Source organism: Limulus polyphemus, unplaced genomic scaffold (assembly GCF_000517525.1).
Source record: "Limulus polyphemus unplaced genomic scaffold, Limulus_polyphemus-2.1.2 Scaffold322, whole genome shotgun sequence".
NCBI classification, from domain to species: Eukaryota; Metazoa; Arthropoda; class Merostomata; order Xiphosura; family Limulidae; genus Limulus; species Limulus polyphemus.
The window spans coordinates 500,963-522,378 of NW_013665932.1; the positions used below are offsets into that span (position 1 = coordinate 500,963).

Here is a 21,416-nt window from a genome sequence, read left to right on the forward strand (position 1 = left end):
TATGCTAAAATTAAAATGGAAGTGTTAAAACTCAACTGATAATAAAAATTACATGTTAAATTACTCTCTTTTCATCAAAAACCTTTTCGCTCTGTTACATTGTTGGGCCCGGTGGTTATGGAAGTTTAATGACGCTCAATCCTACTCTTCGTTGGTAAGAATAGCCCAAGAATTGGCGATGGGTATTGTTGACTAACTACCTTCTCCCAAGTCTATTACGGACTACTAGTGCAGAAAACTTACGAAAAGATTTGCGCAAAACTTCCACAAACAATATACACTATAAATTCATCTTCAAAAATACGACAGAAACAACACCCTCTTAGACGCTCATCTATCGATCAACGTATTGCTAACCCATACGAAGCAAATCGTTAAAATTGTCTGTTTCTGTTATCTATTTAGCACGTCGCTAATGTGGGTTATGTAGTTGTACTTGTTAGATTTTGTATTTGGTGCTATTATGAATACTGTAAGAACGAGTAATTTAAAACTTCAAAAATTCTATACTAATAATATTATTAATGTAATAAATAAAAAATCTTTTCGTCGTCAGGATGGCCGAGCGGTCCAAGGCGCTGCGTTCAGGTCGCAGTCCGGTCTTCCGGGCGTGGGTTCGAATCCCACTCCTGACAAGTATGATTCTCGATCTAACTTTCTTCTAAAAGTTTGGATTTAAATGAGTCATATTAGCAAAAAAAGCAAACCATGAAATATAAATTTGTTCATAACAGTGTATTTGTTTATTTACAAGTTTTTCTTGCTATCTCTCTCTCTCTATATATATATATCATCCACCGATGGCTCAGTGGAAATGTTTGAGATCAAAAGCCATCACACATTGTGTGATAGTTGCTGATTTATTTCATTAAAATTATTATATGAGCAAACTCGTTTGAGAAACATACAAACTTAGAAGGAAATAGAAATATTGGAACTATATAATTTTTTTCCATATTTCTAAGATAGTCTTCTTCTGCTTCTTTTTATAAAATGTTCATTTAACAACCTTTTTTTCAAAGAAAACTATAGATAATGTTTTTTAAATAACGTTGGAAAATACATTTTGTATTTTTGAAAGACTTCCCCAAAATTTTAGATTACCAAGTTATTTTACCAGTTTGAGCATGTCTCAGTTTTAGTGTTCATATAAGAGGAGATGCAAAGAACACTGACAATTTTCTCTGTAAAAGGAAACTGAAGGTTGCCTAGTAGCTTTCACCACTTTATGTGACCATTTATTGATTCTACTACCCAACACACTTTTGTGACAAGTGTTGAAAAACTAGGTCCCTCTTTAGAATAATGATTATACTTGTTTAAAAACAATGTCATTTGAGTTTGTACCTTCAGTTTATAATGGAGAATTAATGCATCTGTAAACCTTTTATCCACAACCGCTGCATCATATATTGTATCCAAGTGCTAAAGGTTCTTAGCATCATTTTGAAATATGTGATAAATAATGGCAGCATCATTATCTTACTCATCAGGAAAATATGGGCCAAGGACCAACATAATTTTTAACTTCTTGGGGGCCCTGGGCAGCTGCCCTGCCTGTAATACAGCCCTGATGTTTATATGTCAAGTTTTGGTGATTTATGTTTCAAAATCCAACATACAGAAGAAAACTGTCTCTTACCAATACAAAAATAATTCAAGTATATTGCTGTCTCTATAGCAAAAATATTTCCCAAACCTACTATTTTAAACACAAAATTCTGTTAGATAGGCCAGTACAGAGCTCAGCAAAGAAAATCTCCAAACAAATCTCACAATAGTAGTTGTCAAATAATTTCTTACCTCATATTGTTGATACAGCTGTGAGAAAATTTAACATATAAATTATGTTCAAAAAAGTAAACTAAAATTTGACAAAACAGAAATGTTGTTTCTACCATATGTCCCAGGTTTGTCAAACTTTTTTTAAACTTAAAAAACAAAACAAAAATCTTATTCCCATCTGTAGACCATTGAATAAAATTAGTCAAATACTAAATAAAACTAAAGTCAATCTAATGGAGAAAACGGGTATTTATAAAATTGAATGTGGTAGTGTATATAATGGTCAAGCTATAAGAAATTTAAAATTTAGAGTAAATGAACATAAGAGAAATGTTAAAAACAAAAATGAATACTCTGCACTAGCTGAAATACAAATTATACTGGTCATGTCACCCAGTGGGAAAAAAATTTTTATTGTGCCTCAACCAAATAATATAATGACTAGAAATATTAGAGAAACCATAGAAATAATGAGATAGTAAAAATAATTTCATCTTAAATAAGGATGAAGGGTTAGAAAATCAGAAAATAAGTAGATGGCATGATCTTTTTTATATATGTAAACTAGTAGTCACATGACCATGGCGTTTTTGTATTTATATATTGCCTAGCATTTGTTTTTCACCAATTCTGCCAGTACTCACTGGTACTGAGTAACAGAATATATTTTTTAAGGTGATACTAGTACCAGGACTTATTTGAGCTGCTTTGTCATTTTTTATCTTTACACATAAATTTTCTTTTTCAAAAACAGGTCCACTTCACCCAGCTGAGTACCTCTACTTTTTGTTTTGGAGAATTTCACCCGCTTTTCACACTCCCGAGGATGACATTGAAACAAGTAGAGTGCCTTTTTATGATCATCAATTGGTTTTAAAATAAAATTTTAATTATATATTATACAACGTTGATTGATGGGTATTTTTATATATTTTATATACCCTTTGTTTTGAAGTATACATTTTATTTTTCTTCGGACTATAAGCAGTAATACGTTTCTTTAATAAAACACTATTACTTGATTTATTTTTATGTTATCACGGATGAATATTACTATTGATTTCTTAATTAATCAATTTAATTTTGTTTTTTCAGTGTTAATTACATTCATGTTACTGTATCTGCCAGTGTATAAGATGACCCTGGATGTTTTTGACAAAATTAAGAGTATTTCTTTGAGGTTCATTGTATAGGAGAACCTCTATTGTAAAGAAATTCTTAGAAGTTATTTTTAAACTGTGCTAATCTGTGCTTTGGGGTAATCAATCCAACCATAAGTGTGGTTTTTTATGCTCATCAAACACTACAGATATCTCAATGCGGCATAACTTAAGTCATAGCCACATAATTAACAACTTTAAAAAGTTTTCATCATCTTTAAACTCCTTTTCTATCATAAAAAATACTAAACCTTAAGATATAGTGATCTACTATAAAAACATGTTTACAAAATTAGTGTACATTACATTATTTTAGTATCAGCAATATTTTAGTATGATGGATGAGATCAATACATTTTAAAATCAAAAATGTTTTGATTAATTGTAACTAGTATGTGAGATAAATAACTTGTAGCTATGAAGAACTGAGACAAATGATACAATTATCACCAAGTTCACCAGTAATTTGGTCTGACTGAAAATTAAGTCATTTGATATACACAGTTCAAAATATGTTGACATGGATATACTGAGGCTAACCTCTGTATATATAGGAAGAGGATACTGTGATAATTTTGTGGAAGAACTTTTATTAGTGGCTTTAATTTTGTCTTTATATGAATCTGAAGGGCTCTTTCTTGATGACAGAAGTTGTATTGTAACTAGCTTAGTACAAAATGTTGAAGCAGATGACACATTGTGCATATGTTAACTGTAATGTACAACCTTGGGTTTCAATGCCACATGATTGTATAAACACATGACTTTGTGGGTTTTTTATTTTTATAGGCTGACAAGGTTCAGTAGTAATGTTGATTTAGTTTAAACATTCTTTTTCATATTTGACTTTAAAGCTAAGCAACTAGATTCTTGTTGCATTTTACTAAGATGTTTTACAAACCAACTAATTATACTTCTAAGGTATGTATGTATTCAAATTAATAAACACGATGTATTGTTAGCTAAAATGTAGAAATGATAAATCTGTTTGTCAAGTAGTTTTGGTTTTGTTTGCTTCAGAATTTCAAACAAAGCTACACAAATGGCTTTCTATGCTTAGTGATCCATAATTTTGATCTGATAGACTAGAGACAGAGTAATGGAAAGGCAACTGTAGTCAACAGCAAGCACAACCATCTCTTAGGCTACTGTTACCTGACTTAAAAGTGGGATTTGGGTGTCACTCATGTTAGTGCACCCACAGCCACAAAGTATGGAGGATGTTTTTATGACAGCAAAACAAGAACTCAAGGTTTTAGAATCAGAATATGCTAACCACCAGGCCACACCCAGCCCAGTTTGATTTTAGGTTAAACTTACTTTAATATGTGCAGATAAGTGTAAGTTTTTTGCTATTTCTATTATCTATATACTAACTTTTATTTTTGAGTAATCTTAAGGATTTTGCGTTAGTTTAGTGAACACGTCTATATTGTATAATTTCTTGTTGGCGGTTATAATAGTAAATAAATGTTTAGTTTGTTTGTTGAAGAATGTTGCACAATAATCAGCATAAAATCTGCCTAAATCTCACTTGAATTCAATAAAAGCATTTATATGTAAGGAATTTGCTGTTGTTGGCTACGTTTTTAAATGTTCATTTGTATTGTTGCCTGGCAGGACAGCCATATGATAGGTATGGCCTATGACTAGATCCTTCTTGAAGACTTAGGAAATGACTTGGGCATTATAAAATGAGAGGTAGGCTAGAATAAATTATAATTGATTTGTGAGTCTGTTACAGTGGATGATTGATTTCTGAGTTAACGTTTATTAGTCAGTTTGTCTGTTACTGTTAGTCAGTTAGTTCAATTTGTAAGAATTACAATATGTATGAGAGAATTAGCAGGTAAGTGAAACTGTTGTATCAAGAAATTATATATTGTGAAATAAATAAAATATCTTTATCATCATAAACAGGACAACACTAACAATTCTTCCTTTTTTTTACTGAATACTCTAAGATAACCTGCCCAACAATATAAATTATTTTTATAGTATTTACTCTCGTGTTTTTCTTTCTATGTGTGTATGGATGGTTAGTACTGCATGGAACCTTATTTTGATCAGAAATTTCATGAAATGGATTCTTAATTTGATAAGTTAAATAAGAAACATAACATTCCAGCATAATTAAGTGAATTTATCTGAAAAAATAAATCAGTGAGCATGTAAAATATGAACAATTCTTTGAAACATATTATGATAAAGAAAAAAGGACAAAACTTACGAAGTATAAACGTACTCAACAGAAACTGTTTTACTTAAACAATAATCATAGTATTTCTTTAAATTGGTAATAAAAATCAAATCAATTTATGATAGCTTTTGTATTTTTGTGGATTTGTTTTAGTGCATGAAAGAGGAGAATCAAGTAAAAAATTGGTAATATTCCTTTACCATCAGTTTTGAAACTGAAGGATCACATATTTTCTTCCAACAAAAAAAAACATTTGTACCATTAGAAGTTGATTTTTTTTACACTACAGTTTTCTAATATGGAAACACAAATGTCAGAGTAACAATGGCAGGACAGGCTATGCCTTTCTTAAAGTCTATAAAAAAATAGCAATGGAAGCTTTTTTTTCCCAGCAGGCCCTTAGTTGGTTATCTTTTTTTTTTTTTTGTAAAAGAGCAAAAGTGTTTCACATTTGTATTTAACCATGACAACAAGCAACACAAATACGTAGTTTTGTTATAATCACTAACAGGAAGCTAAAGTGATAATAAAACCTCTAATTCCAGAATATAAAAGTATAGAGATTGAACTGCTGGTAGATTTTTTTACCAAGAAGAACAACGTAATTGCTTACCTAACTTATAAACCATCATGAGTTCTTATCCTACGTACATACATATTAGACTATGTGGCTGATAAAAATAGTAATTATGTTGGAACGTTCTACTCTAAAAGTGGTGTTTTTAATTGTATTTAAAATATTTTAGTGTTAAAATGAAATGTAATTAAGGCTAGATATCCTACTCTAGAAATGAGTTTTTCATTATTAGTTTAAACATTTTGATCTTTAGAAATAATTAAGTAAATTACTGTAAATATGAGTTATTTTTAGTGTAAATAAACTTTCTGATTGTTATAAATAAAAGTATTTAAATACTATATGGGTATCAATTCCACTGTTATTATAGGTAAGAGAACTTGTATGCCAATATTATATTCAATAGCAGATTAGTTGTGACTTTTTTCTTTTGATATCTTTAAACAAAACGTTTTTGTAACCACATCAGTTGTAACTTGTTTGTGGTAATATTCTGAAATATAAGAAGTTGAATTAAATCACCTATAACAATCGTAAGGTCTAACTACATCTATTAATTAAAAGAAATATTAACTGTACCTTATATACATTGGAAGGATCATTATCTAATGGAAGTTAAAACTAGCTTGGTTGTAGTTTTGAGGTGAAACCCTTAAAGATAGGGTATTAAATTAAATCACTTCTTGTAATATCTCAGTGAAGGGGCATTACTGGCTACTGAAAGGATTGGGGCTTGGGCTCCAAGAAGTGGCTACTACTGAGAATAATCAAAAAATAATTGCAATGTAGTATATTAAAGGTTACATAAGATAAATTTGTGTAACTGTGAAATACACCTGTCTTACAGGCCCTATGGTCCCAGTGCCCAGCAATGCCCCTGTCTGAGTGTGTGTTCATTAGCTTTTAACATAGGAAGTAACTGGTTATCTATCTTATCACACTGATGTTGGGGGATCTTTCAAAACAACACCAGGGCGATGTCTTCTTTGGATACAAGCATATAGAATAAGGGTAATGCAGAGAAAAGATGTCAGTCCCAGAAAGCTGGAAGTCATCACAAAAACTGTCAAATTACACTGAACTCTTCTGTCATTCTTCAATGGATAGTCAGTAAACAGTGGAACAAAGTTGATCCAGAAATTCATGCTGCTCATATGATCACTTATTTTCACTATGGCTTGCTCTCCTAGGTCAGCATAGACTGGTTCATCTTTAGTGTATGGCTGCCATGTAAAATTGATCTGGACATCATAATGCTTTGGTGTTGGATTTCTGAAAATATCATCACATTAATTCTTGTTTAGAACAAAAAATTGTTCACCATAAGTTGGTAGATACATTTTACTTATAACTAATGTTTACATTAATGCTCAGTGAAATTTTCAAAGATTGAGGAAATATCTTGGTACGTACTCGTACTTTCTTTTACTGACACTAATGTAACATTTAATTTATAAATAATTTTGCAACATGAGGTTAGAAAAATAAACACTAAACTATGTCTTATAGCTGTGGTATATAAGTATACCATGCAATTTCGACCTCCTTATTTTAATAGTGTATCATTCAAAATTTGTCGGTTATTCTGATATGTGCAGTTTTGTCATAACGCATGGTCCAGACAGTCATTAAGTTGCTTTCATTCTAGTTGCCACTGTTCTTTTTCATTCTCTTGAGATATCACTTAGTCTACTCATGAGTGGGGGGAGTATAGCTGTAAAGCTGCACCTTGTGCATGAATGAAGACAGCCATTTTATCCAAGAATTCAGTCAGGGATGTCTTGACATTATAACCAGTGCTAGATTCATAGCAGAATGCTCTAGAATCCCATTCAGTTACTTATTTTGGTAGCCATAATGGCTTTCTGGTATTTTTAAGAACCTTCTGGACAATAAATACAAATTTTTTAGAGAAAACTATGTTAGTTTCACCTGAAAATACCACTTGGCTAAAACTTCTGTCAAGGGTTATTATCTAAGATTAAACCTAAACTTGAGGTTTCCATTAAAAAACATAAGCTTCAGGTCATAGAATGAAGTCACATATCAAACATTTACTCAAAGCTTATTCACAATTATATTTTGAGCAACCAGTTTAAAATCAACATGCAGCATAAATCCACTGTCCTAGTTTTATTACATTTGTTAATTTTTTTTTCTTTTCCGATGTGTGGTTTACTGAATATATAAGCGAAAAACAAAAGTTACCCATATTTAGCAAAGTTACTCCACAATTTGACAAGCAAATTACTAACAGCTTGATCTTCTAGGGTTCGGTAAGCATTCTTGACAGCCAGTTGTGGGTAACCTAAGATATAGTACATCTCACTCTCATGGTATGCTCCTGAAAATAAGATTTATTTACAGAATAAGTAATATTCAGAGAAATATTTTTGGAATTGGTATTTCTCCATTCTATCCTAGCAACTGAAAATATAGATTCCTTTCTTGAAAATTTCTACAGCTAGCAAACTTAATAATTGTTCTGAAGTGATTAATATTACTTACTCTAGTTTTATGTACAGGTATCCCTCAATTTACGAAAGGAATATTTTCTTGGAGAATATGTTTTTATTTTAAAGGTAAAAAATGGAGGATGCATTCCTGAACCAAAATTTCACTACATTTTTCTTATGCCCATTTTTGTATCCAGCATTATTGCCTGGCGAGAATATTTTGTAGGGGGAAACAGTTGAGCTTGAGGAAGGTCTCTTACCAGGCATCTAGCTTGAGGGTTTAGGTAGGTCCAGCATTATTGCCTGGCGAGAATATTTTGTAGGGGAAACAGTTGAGCTTGAGGAAGGTCTCTTACCAGGCATCTAGCTTGAGGGTTTAGGTAGATCCAGCATTATTGCCTGGCGAGAATATTTTGTAGGGGGAAACAGTTGAGCTTGAGGAAGGTCTCTTACCAGGCATTTAGCTTGAGGGTTTCGGTAGATTACAACTGATAAAAAATTGGATCACTTCACCACATTAGAATCAAGACGGAAAAGAAATGCTGACTGACAATCAGACACTGCACAAGATGCTTGCTTAGAGAGATCTTACAGCAGAGGGTTCCGTGACACGACTCAATAAAGGAGTGACACGGTGTTTATAATTTCGTCCATAGCGCTCTACTGATGTTGAATTATGTAGTAGTGAAAAATAGCTTAGTAACTAAAGGTATTTCAATATTATAACACAGAAAATTAGCTTTTTAGCTATTTGAATTCTGTAATAGTGAAAAACTGTTTGTATTGGGCAAAAGTTTCTTCCAACTTTTATGTAAGTTTGTGTAATAGCAAGAAATATGAATTCAAATCAAAAAACATGCCCATAAAATTTAATTACATTATAACGAAGAAACATAAACCAAACATTTGTAATGCAAGGGATGCCTGTATAATGATCATAAATTTCTTGATATAGATATGTTTGTTTGGCAAACATATCACCATGGGTCCAGATTTATGTTATAGAGCCCATACAATATGGTTAGAACCTGCAGTGATTGCTGTAGTTTATTGGTCAGTGAAAATAGGCTTACATTTCCAAAGAAAAAAAAAAATTATATTTATGTAGTTAAGTTTATGCTACAATAGTTATATCTTCCTACAGAATACATAAAATATACAGCTACGTTGTTCTGATTCTCTTTTAAACATGAAGGTTATTTTTGGCATATTTGTGCAACTACATTTTAAACACATCAGAATCTCTCATCAGATTTCACTCCGGTTGCATGGTGGCACTCACTGAATCTCAATGATTCTTTTAAGAAACAAGCATTAAGTAACAGGTGATTTTGTACCTACCTAGCCAAGGTCGGTCCTTACTTATCCAATCATCACTGCTAGAGTATGTAAATTCATATAGATAAACAGGAGTGTAGTTCTGGTTTGCTAACAACTGAACATGCTTCACACAGGGTGCTTTTAACCCAGCATCTCCCAAAATCTGAAAGAAGATCAAGTGAGATTTGTTTTAAGCTAACAAAAATTATCTAGTTAAATTAAATATCACGTTAATTATTTCAACTGTCATAGTGGCATCAAATTGTTTAAGTATGTATAATATTTGAAATATATACATTTGAAATATTCCCATAAATATATAGTTAGTGTGAGACCAAAAAATGGGGTCAAGCTTTAAAATACTACAAGTACTTCATAGTTTATTGCTTGTGATTAAGGATTTACTTACCTTTTACTGGATATTTGAACTTTCCTTAAAGTCAGGAAATAATTCAATCTAAATATTGCCAAAACATTTATAAATGTGTTTAGCTGATTAAGATTGACTGATCTGTTTAATTATTAAAGATCAAAACTTGCATGAGTTAAAAATCATTTAAAAGTTTGAATAAGCAAATTATTCTGTAATTACTGAATCAATTTAAATATAAATACAGTCCTTAAGTTAATATTTAGCAGTATTATACCTTATCACATGCCTTACTCACTGAATATTGCTAGATTCATGACTTCTGAAGCTATGTCTAATCTTCTTTTATCGTAATGGTCCTTATTATCTATCTACCTAGTAGTTCATCATGTTATTCAATAATCATAAGTTTATTTGACTTAACGTGTCCCCAATGTGTCATTGGTTACATTCATATTCAGTGAAGAACTTACTAGTGTCCATGAAGTTTTTGAAAAACCCAATTTCAATTTATAAATGCAATGCATTTAAAAAGCAAATTATATATGAATATCAAATTCGATGATGAGGAACCTACTTTGAGACTAATAATGGTTGGAGACAGCTTGAATGGATAATGAAGAAAAACTTTAATATACGTTTTTCTTCATTACCCATTCAAGCCGTCTCCAACCATAAAATATGAATATGTAAACTGTTACATTAAGTAAAAAGAAAAAACGATTGTTAATCATAATAACTAAATAAAAACTAGACATTCAGGGGTGTGCACAAAAGGATTAAGCATGGTCACCCCCCAAACAACTCTAGACATACAGATTCATGCATTTCGGGGAGTGTAATGCCGTTTATTTCTATGGATATGATGTATGTGTTGAGATGGTTTATAAATGTGTGTGTGTTGTTTAACCTCCCCCACCAATAGTTGATATTGGAAATTACATTACTCTTTTACCTATACCATAACAGTGGCTTTACGGTTAATAGTCACAACATTATCTTTCTAAAAATCAGGCTTTAAGGAATAGATCTCTCTCTGAAACTAAAATATACAAATTAAAACAACATGTTTCCACTTATTGCCCCATTTTAGAATATCAGGTAAATCATTAAAGTATTTTCTCAACTGAACCACTAATTTGCTTAAAAAATCGTTTTCAGCATTGAAATAATATTTGAAAAATATTGAACCTGATAAGGTATAATTACCAATGATAAAAAGATCATTTTTCATTTATACAGCATACCCAAACTTTCTTTGCATACAGTTACTCATAAACATTTGAAAGTTTAGAGTTTGTTTTAAAAAAAAATTGTAATTTACTGAAATGCAACTGATCTGGTGTTAAGATAAATAATTAAATAAACATATTATGCAGATGAAAACATAAAATATCACAAAACTTCTTTTAGTTTAGTTACTCAGCTCATTAATGCTTTGAAATGAAAGTAATTTTTGCATGTGCATTATAACTAAGATGACATACAGGCATAACTTTTCATATAGGTTTATGATAGTATTCCAAAGACGTTTCGCAAGACTTTTTTTTAAATAGTAAATCGGAACTTGGTATTTTAGGGGTTTAATTAAGAAAACATAATATTCATTACATTCATGAAAAATGATCTAAAACACTTATTAAAATTTTTTAAGGGTACAGAAACATCTGCAAGAGGGTCAATACATTTTACTGAGAAATCTTGCCCATAAATACTCATTTTTACAGTCATACCAGTCTGTTTTTTTCACATCTCAGGTAAAACAAGTTCCAGTGTTCATTTTGTTTTTACATAACTTATAATCATGATGGGACGTCCAACAAATACTGAAAGATTATTGGATAACACTTATTCACACTAGTTGCTCTCCCACCTTTATTTCCAAATGAACAAATGATGATGTCATATGTTGAACCAATGCTTTTCCTTCTGACTTTGTGATTCGTCAAAATTGGGACTCTCACTCACATAAAGTACATCTCGCATTGTGTAATGTAAGCTACCAAGAATACAGTCAACTATGATGTTTATAAAAACAATCTTTGACCTCTGCTAAAATATAACAGATGAACTCTGCTTGTTGCTAGGTGACATTGCAAAAAACCAGCATGTGCAAGCATATAATACCAAACTAACTGATCTGTCCTCCACCCCACACTCAGTCACATCCCTACCCCATATCACAAATGCCTCCAACACTTTTTGAAGCAAATCGTAAAACATTTGAAAGTTTTTATTTTCCTACCTAATTTAAAGTAGTAGTTTAATTTAAATAATGGGTTTATAAATACATTAAGACAATATTGTCTGAATGACCATCAAATTAACACATTATGTTTATTCTCAAGTGAAAATTATTTGAAAAGCTATAGTGTACCAAAAACTATAAAATTGGAGTTAGTTAAAATCCCATGTTAAAATAAGTAGATTTAATTGAAGTTTCAATTCACACTTCAGAAACTCTCACATGTAGTACAAGAAAATACAATACAGCAGTTTTCATTGTGCAAAGATACACTTATAATCAAGTACACTGAAGCAACATGTCAGTGTGATTGTGAAATTACTTTTCTAATTTATGTAACAAACGTTTTAATAGAATCTAGCAATGAAATAAATTCTCGATTACTTGCCTGTACCAAAGTATGAATATTAGCAGTTGTTGCATTCTGTGTTGAATTGTTGAAGCCACTAGAGTGATGTCGTCGAACAACATACTCTGTATGTACAGCATGAACTAATGCCTCCAGGTTGTTTGAGTTATCGGCTTTTGGATCCAGCATATTTTTCAAGTATTCTTTCAGCTTTTCTTTGGTAACTTGCTCTTCTGCAGGATCTTCGTCTGAATATAAAATTTTAACATAACATAAGTGTCTATCTATCTATCTTTGGTGAGTTGTGTTTATATTTATGTTTTAATTTATGTAATATACATGTGTCAATTATTTGGTAAGCGCATCATTATGTCACAGCCTTAAAATAATTATAGTTGTTTAAACATATATCATAGTTCCAAAAAGGTAAATATTTGGTTGATAAAACTTGAAGGTCAAGAAGTGTCCAAGATAACATCAATATGTCCCAATTAGTTTCTGCTTCTTCAAAATCTAGTGCACCTTGTATCTAATATTCACTAATATCACTGTTTATTGTTTCACAGGACTGTGTAATGACTTTTAAATACATAAATCATGATAAATGCAAGCAGCAACTAGGTGTATCCCAAGTTTTGTTGAAATTTAGAAGAAAAAAATATTGATCAGCTATTCATACCAATATTGTTTTTAAAAACTGCTATTTGATTTGTAAAGGAAAATATTCTGATTGAACAATGAACAGGGACAAAACAATTTGGATTTGTTTGCTTTCCAAATTAATTATTGTATAATATTTAAATTTCATTTTAGTAAGATGGATTCATTTTATACATTTTTCTTCTATAAGAAATAAATTATTACAAAAGTGACTTATGGATATTTGAATCTTTTATCAGAAAACTATATTGTTTCACATTTTCTTTATTATAACACATAAGACATCATGAGACCATTTGATCCTTCAAGGCTGTAATTTCTCACCCAAACTTGAAAAACAAGTAAAAACTTAAATCCAACCTTTACTTTACATGAAATTATTGATTTTACTTTTATATTCTAGTAAAGAGCTGACCTAAACTACAGCCTAAAGTAATTCACTCTATAAGTCAATCACCCTGTTAGAAAAATAAAACTGTCTTAACTGGAGTCTATCCTGTTATTTAAAAATCTTAAATTTGTGTTTTTTTATCTTTGGAACATACTGCAAAGAATGCAGAGGCCTTTATCTTTCTGACTCCCTAAATAATCTTGTACACTTCAATAAGATCGCCCCTTACCCATCTTTTCTCAAGAGAAGATAAGAGACCTTAACTTTTCTCCGTAAGATAATACTTCCATCCCTGGATCATTATAGTAGTCCTCCTCTGAACCCTTTCCAGTTAGTCAATATCCTTTCTTAGAAACCAAAACTGTACACATTATACTAAATGAGGCTTAACTAGTGATTTGTATAGATTATTACCCCTTTTCACTTGTAAACAACAAGTCTATAAATAAAAAAAAAATTATATTAGTTTCTCTGCTTGCAATAGAGCATCGCCGCAATGTCATGAGTAATTTATTCACTGCTATGCCAAGATCCTATTTTTCAGGCATGCTATTGGGTAGTTTCCAATTTATATTAAAGCAGTTATACAAAGTATGATAATCCAATCCATTATCTTTCACTTGCTTTAATGAAAGGTCTTTTTACCAAATATTCATCCAACTAGCCAATTGAAATAATAGACTAGAATAAATTGAAAACAAAAGTGAAGCAGTATCCCTGTTCATTCATCATTTTTTATCTTCTTATTTTTAAAACTGAGATTTAGTTTTCTTTCACATTTTACATTTTTGAATGTTTGTTTGTGCAGTTGAATTTTCATATATATATATAAAACATGTTTGTATGAGCTTCACAAAAATATTTTTTTCTTTCAATTTGATTTAATGCGAACCACAATTAAACCAATAAAAAAAGAATTTCTATTGAATTAATAAATAAATCAAGTAAATGAAAATATATGCTTAGCCACAGTATTAAAAAACTAAATGAAATGATAATAAACACTCTATGAAACTTCCAACTGGTGATCACTTACAAAGTATACTATACTCAGGAAATATATGCAAATTATTATAACATTACTAGACTTAATTTCATCAACATATAATAGATTACAACCCCACTGTTTCAACATAATGATTGAAATACTAACTGCATGTTCAAGCCATGCAAGTGTGACATACCCAGTAAGAAAGCACATGACAAACAATGTAGGAGGGGAGATGTTAGTGTGTTAAATAAGAGATATTGAACTTGAGATCTAAATTTAAGAACATAAGTAATAAGTAAGATTTCACAAATGCTAATAGCATGTGGCTTCACTGTTAGATAATAAGTTGACAAACAATGATTTATAAGCATAATGAAGAAAATTTATTTTGGAGAACATATTACATGTTTTGATAAAACATTGGTCTGTTGAAATATGCAGTACTTTCCCCAAAATTAAACTACTTCATTATGATTATAAATTGTTGTTTGTAAATCTGTTATTGTATTAACATAATGTGCTTCTATAGACAAGTATCACTGTTAAATATAAAACACCTATGATACAAATATTAAAGTGTCTGCTAATTACATCAAATTTAGTTTTGCCTGACAATTCAACTACCTTTTATTTCATAAGGAATAATCAGTGGGCAGGAAATAACTTCTCAAATTATTACTTTACTGGCTGCCAGGTGTTATCCACTCTAGTCTTTAGAATTTCCTCGCCATACAGAGTACAATTTTATATATGCAAATCAGCAATTTACCTGACAACCACAACTGACATAAAGTAGCAGTGGAATGGCATATATCAGAACTATTTTTTGACATTGTTTAGTATTTTTTAGGTAGTGTAATGCCACTGAAAATTCACTGCTTTTGGAAAATGTATGCAACAGTACTTTTCAATGCAAACTATTCATACACTCACATCATAAAGATGTGTTAAGATTGGGAAGTTAGAATGTCCAAGATGGAGATATCCCTCGTATTTAATAGCATTGGATGACAAATTAATGTAGATCAAGGTGGGGTACTAGGACCATCCAGAAAGAGACCTGCAACAAGTCGTATATCCCAACCGTAGTAAGCAAAGTTCTGCATTTTGTACATAACAGGTGAGAATCCAGGCAACAATACACAAAATAATCAAGAAAGATTCCCTTCCAGAAACAAAGTCAACAGGACATTGGTTCACCAAGATAGCGCTACCAGTCATACTTCCTATTTAACCATCTCATACCTCAAGCAACTAGATAATGAAGTAGGTATTCATGCAAATGCAGCACCTACAGCCTCCTGTGCAATCAGCATGTTGCAGTGGATGGTGGAAAACTGTTATCCTCGTACATTTGATGGATTATGGAAAGCATCAGGGAGAAGTGATATGCTTTTGACATAGCAGTCTTATGACAGAAACTGGAATGGAAACTATGCAGCAGGGCTATTGTTAAGATGTATGTTCATAAGTTAGAGCATGACTAGATGTGGCAACATGGACTTTAACGATATGGTGAGGCTCCAAAACTCTTTTAATATCAATGCACTCAATCTCTATTTAAAAGTAGCTAGTGATTTATTCTAGTTCACAATAGCATTTCTCCTGCTTTGACACTGCTTTGCGCATAAATATTAATTCCTAGCATAAATAATCTGACATCACTGTTGACCATTGGTCATGACATCGTATATGTGACAGTCCAATCGTGAGACTAGAAGTTGCTTCAATTTTGTTCATTAGGAGAGGCATGATTTATTATGAAATCATGCAAAGAAAACTTGATTAAAGCTACATAAATACTCAGTGGCACTTCTCAAATGGCAGTATTATATGGTTCAGTCTACTTTGAAAACACAGAATGCATGAATTTATCTAATGTGGAGTAAAAGTTGTTTTCACGGTTTCTCAATTTAAACTTTTGTCACTGATTATTTTACAAAAACATGTTATAAGCTATATCTTTAATTTTGTAATTTAGCTAGAGTGCGCTTCAAGTTAAGAGCAAGTTAGTGGTAGAATATTTGGGAATATTAATGAAAGAGATACTTCGTGAAATATCTAGAACAAGCATTAGGTTATAAATATGGATAATTGCAGTCAATAAGCTTGCAATAAATAATAAAGCATCAAGAAGATACAGTTGTTTCCTAGCTGGCAGAGTGAATTAGTCAGTGTGTTTAAATTTTTTGAATCTCTGTTAGCTGTCACATATATTGAGTTACTTTGTCTAAGTAAGTTGATTTTTACGTTAATATACTGTAGATAATGTAGCTATAAACGTAATGTATGTGCCTGTAATGTAAAGGTAATTTTAAGAAGGAAATAAAACCAATTTGTTATTGTTACATAGACTTGACATTGAATTATTTTCACCAGATAATTTAAAAGAACCTGCCAATGAAAGAACAATGTTACAACAATACATTATCTACTATTATTTTGTTACTGAAACTGGTATTTTAGCAGAAAAAACATTATTCCGAGAAAAATATAAACCTACAGTGCTCCATCCATATAGAGACTTCATCTTTTGTGAAACCGGTCATGAAAGGAACCATATTATACCGGCCTCGTTGAATGAGCTTTTCCGGATAGTCTGGTAGAAAATATCCATCCACCACAGGCGCAAACCAAATACCAAGAGCATCCTGGAAATATTCAAACAAAATTAATTAAATGATTCAAATAGCTTTAATTAAGCCTTTTACAGTTATATAAGTATTGGTCAATACAACCTTCATCAGTAATCGATATTAAGTTTATTACATTTGTCATGTAATGATAAGAACAACAATACAGCAGTGGATGAGACAAAACAATTACGTACGTAACAGCAACAATAACAAAAAAAAACATACTGTTGCGTCATCGAGATCACATGACTACAGTGACGCCACGTTTCTAGAACTATCCCGTATCTTGGCGGATGCTCTAGTATTTGCTAGATATAGGGTAGTTTGGTATATATATAAGAGGAAACATGACGCGAGGAAGGTAATGTGTGTATAGATAGTGAGTAATTGATCTGCAGTCAGAAGTATTATTGAGCACGTTCATTGTTATAGCGTTTGTTTAGCGCGATTGTTGAATTTGAGTGTATCGGTAAAGTTGTATTCGGAAAGAATAAACCAGTTTTATTAAGTAAAAAACTTGTGTCGCTAAAGTTTTGTCGGAACGAAGTTACGGAAAGTTAATTAACAAGCGGAGACGTAACAATACAATGAAACCATCATAAAATGAACACGTTCTTCAAATAAAAAATGAAGAAAAACAATAACAGATAAAACTTGTAACTACGTAGTTGTGTGTGGCGACCATAAGACAAGAAACTACAAAAATGCACAATAGTTTCTAAATCTTGTATAAAACTTAAATGTATATCCATGAAATATTATAACACTATTAATATCGTACTTCATATTACATTAAGCCTAATTTAACCCTGATAACTAATTTTAGTGGTTATCACAAAAACATTCACAATTGGAAATTGTAAAAAGAAAGAAGGGAAAAAATCAAATTAAACAATGTTAAGTTTTAATTTCTACTACACATTGTTTAAATTATTTAGGATTTAAAATAATTCATTTTTTAACTCAGTCTAAATGCCTTCAACAATCGACACCTTGAAAATCAGGTTGAGTGTAGATGTTTATTACATTTCCTTTATTTGGTTATTTTTCAAATTTAAAATAAAGAGGTTTTAAATCCATGATGTACTTATTACAAATAATGTATTGTAAATATTGCATTCAAACGTGATTTAGTCTTTTCCTTCGCCAAAGGTGTATTTCACTACATCGATAAATGTTGAGGTTATCTATACTGTTTTTGTTTGATAACCCCACAATATTACTCCATGAAAAACATGTGTTACAATCGATGAAAGTAAAGTTATCCGGTGTAAAATTTCGAACGATTACAATAATGCAGGCTGTTGTCCGACAAAATAACAGTCCTACGGGACTCTTATGTAAAAATGTAACAGTGTAGATCATCATGGCACCATCAAAGAGTAACTGTTTATAGGGAAAATCGCCCGTCTCTCTCCCCGATAGCTTAGTGATAAATCAATGAACTTGTAATAGTAAAAATTGGGTTTCGATACCCGAGGTGGGCACAGCATAGATTGTCCATTGTGTAGCTTTGTGGTTTAAAACAAACTAACAAATTATAGAGAAAATTAATGAAAATAGCTCATGTTACTAGGTTTCTTAGTTTACCATTGTATACTTTAAACTGTTCCAAAAATAACCGTTCTTATTTTGAATTGATGGACTGGATGGAAAACAGCACTTCAAAAGCACCCACTGCAATTCCACGAGTTTCTCTCTCTGATCGAATAGGAGGATTTGACAATCACATTTATAGAGCACCGTAACCTTAAATGGCAAAACAAATCATGTAACAGAAGAGGATTATATGCTATCATATCTGTAGTAACATCTTTATTCTTGCCAAGAATTGAAAATTTTGAAAAATAAAAGGGATATTTCGAATTTAATTTTACGTAAGTGAAAGTTGTCATAGTTTGTTTACAGTTCTGCGCAATCTACAGTATGAATTTCGAAACGCCGATAGTTAATGTAAGTGTTAAGTATATGTGCACTTCAAGTTTAAGGCATTAACAGTCAGCATCGAACTTCAAGCGGTTTAATTCAGCATAATTTTAGCGTCATAAGTCTTGCCCCTGAGATACGGGAGGGGAACCTTCTTGTACTGAAAATCGCAGTAGAAAAAATACTCATTCAGCATTGACTTGAAAAACAAATTTCATGTTTTTTGAAATTCAATAGCGCTTTTATTTCACACCATAATATTCTGATTAATTCTTATAGTTGTGGGTATTCCTTCAATTGTTTTCATTGCTTGTTTCATACTGCTTGTTCTGCAGTATAATAGTGCCAACAGATGGCGCTACACTAGACTTACTGCTTGAGTATTCCTACGCGTACATATCGTCATTCTCGTACATGTTTTTAAATGCACCTTGGTCGTACTTTCGATTAAAAGAAACCCCGCTAGTTCCAACTTAGGAGTGGTTAGGGCTACAAATAGAATAATATGCTATGCTCTATTACACTGACTGAATAAAGTTTAAAATTCCCAGTTTGCCCCTGAAGAGAAAAGGTCCACTTTTCGAAAGCACTCATTATAGGGTTTTTATTCATTGTATAAAGTTCAAAAACGTACCTTACATGAAGGTAAAAAATAAAACTTAATGGTTCTAACTTCTGCAAGTTTAGATTGTAAAAATACTGAATAACTGCATATTCTTCACAGAATAAGATAGAGTGGCGAAAAACACGTTGTGCCCATCTTGTAGCGTAAGAATATCAAAAAACTTCAAATTTGGCCAATCTATAAATTTTGCAATTAGTTACTCTATAGATACAAAAAAAAAGATGAATTTTAAAAACCAAAATTAAATTAATGTTTTTAATTTCGCGCAAAGCTACACGAGGGCTATCTGGGCTAGCCGTCCCTAATTTAGCAGTGTAAGACTAGAGGGAAGGCAGCTAGTCATCACCACCCACCGCCAACTATTGGGCTACTCTTTTACCAACGAATAGTGGAATTGACCGTCACATTATAACGCCCCCACGGCTGAAAGGGCGAGCATGTTTGGTGTGACGGGGATTCGAACCCGCGACCCGCAGATTGCGAGTCGAGCGCCCTAACCACCTGGCCCATTTAAATTAATGATGATTTTTAATATTACACTGGACAACATGTCATTTTCATCACATATAATTAGCTCCTGATTCCAAAACTGTTTTTGGTTTCCCTCTAGCACGTCAAGTTTTCATGATGAGACCGATCAAATTTGAAAGGTTATTGCCTTAATTATAATTGAAGTTGTACATTTCATTTTTTCATAAGTGTGTGCTGTATAAATTTAACCAAGTGTATGGTGTGTATAACGTTTATGGGAATTATACTGAAAAATTAATAAAGTTGTAACGTTAACTAGCCTAATATGTGATTATTACCTAAGTTGTGCTGAAATTAACACCAGTCATATTTCGATAACTAGATATGCTAGAAGAAAACCGGAAACAGATTTGTAATCAGCGAAAAAAAGTGACTGAGAGAAAAAAGTTCGATTTTCTCGACCAGTGCTATCGATTGTTTAGAATTTTTAGTTTAGTTATCTTATATCATTGTGCTTTGCGATTAACTTTTTTACACTATTTTTGATATTGCACATTTACCGCCATACGGGTTGTCCTAGCCAGAGCATTTGCTGCAACTCTTCGAAGGCATTTCATGAGATTTTTAGTGTTTGCGCTCTTTGGACAGTCGACACTCCGAGCCAAGCGGGATGCGTAACGGAACGGATTACGCTGAATAGCCCATCTGGCAACAGAGCTCCCACTCTGCGCTATAGCTGCTGAAAACAGTCCTGAAAGAAATAAAACGACATTTTACGATCTCAACTTTGAAACAGCAATTATAGTTTTATACGCTTTAATTCTTTCACTGCCACGTTTGTAGATATACAAATCTCCCAGTGTCAATTCATTTATAGATACACAAGCAAAAATAAAATGACAGATGTTTTAATATTTCATTACTTATTTGAAACCGAAAAACTACAGGCAGTTTGAAAGTGGGAAATACCCTCTCTTTGTGGTGATACAAAGTTCCAGGCTCACGTGGCAGTGCTGTAGAGGGGGATGTACACACGTGCTCACGATAGTGAAAGGATTAACCAACTCAACATTTTGTAAATATCTAAATTTTAACGTATCTCGTAAAGCAAAATTACATTAAAGTGGAAGTTCACTATTCCCACCGAAATAACTTACTATAGGGTACCTTTTTTAAAAACTTATAATGCTTTGTTGCTGTTTCTGCTGTTTTTGTAATATACTCGGCTATTGTTTTATACTATTTTTTTATATT

At 31.7% G+C, this 21,416-nt stretch overlaps 1 protein-coding gene, 1 long non-coding RNA gene and 1 other non-coding gene across 4 annotated transcripts in view; 2 read left to right on the top strand and 1 right to left on the bottom strand.

Annotated features, from left to right (window-relative positions):
* Window positions 1–551: 551 nt before the first annotated feature.
* Window positions 552–635, top strand: Trnal-cag. Its single transcript has one exon. It is a non-coding gene; the product is annotated as a tRNA-Leu (tRNA).
* LOC111085305 lies at window positions 556–5,610 on the top strand. Its single transcript, XR_002610143.1, has 3 exons — window positions 556–636; window positions 2,540–2,626; window positions 4,030–5,610. It is a non-coding gene; the product is annotated as an uncharacterized LOC111085305 (long non-coding RNA).
* Window positions 5,558–21,416, bottom strand: part of LOC106457375 (pyrethroid hydrolase Ces2e-like) — a 19,924-nt gene continuing 4,065 nt past the window's right edge. For both annotated transcript variants that reach the window (XM_013916786.2, XM_013916787.2), the window contains 6 exons: window positions 20,723–20,913; window positions 17,008–17,155; window positions 12,502–12,710; window positions 9,520–9,661; window positions 7,931–8,066; window positions 5,558–6,994 (listed from right to left, as the gene is read on the bottom strand). In XM_013916786.2, the coding sequence (XP_013772240.1) occupies window positions 6,658–6,994; window positions 7,931–8,066; window positions 9,520–9,661; window positions 12,502–12,710; window positions 17,008–17,155; window positions 20,723–20,913 (1,163 nt within the window). In that variant the 3' untranslated portion in view covers window positions 5,558–6,657. The remainder of the gene's footprint in view (window positions 6,995–7,930; window positions 8,067–9,519; window positions 9,662–12,501; window positions 12,711–17,007; window positions 17,156–20,722; window positions 20,914–21,416) is intronic.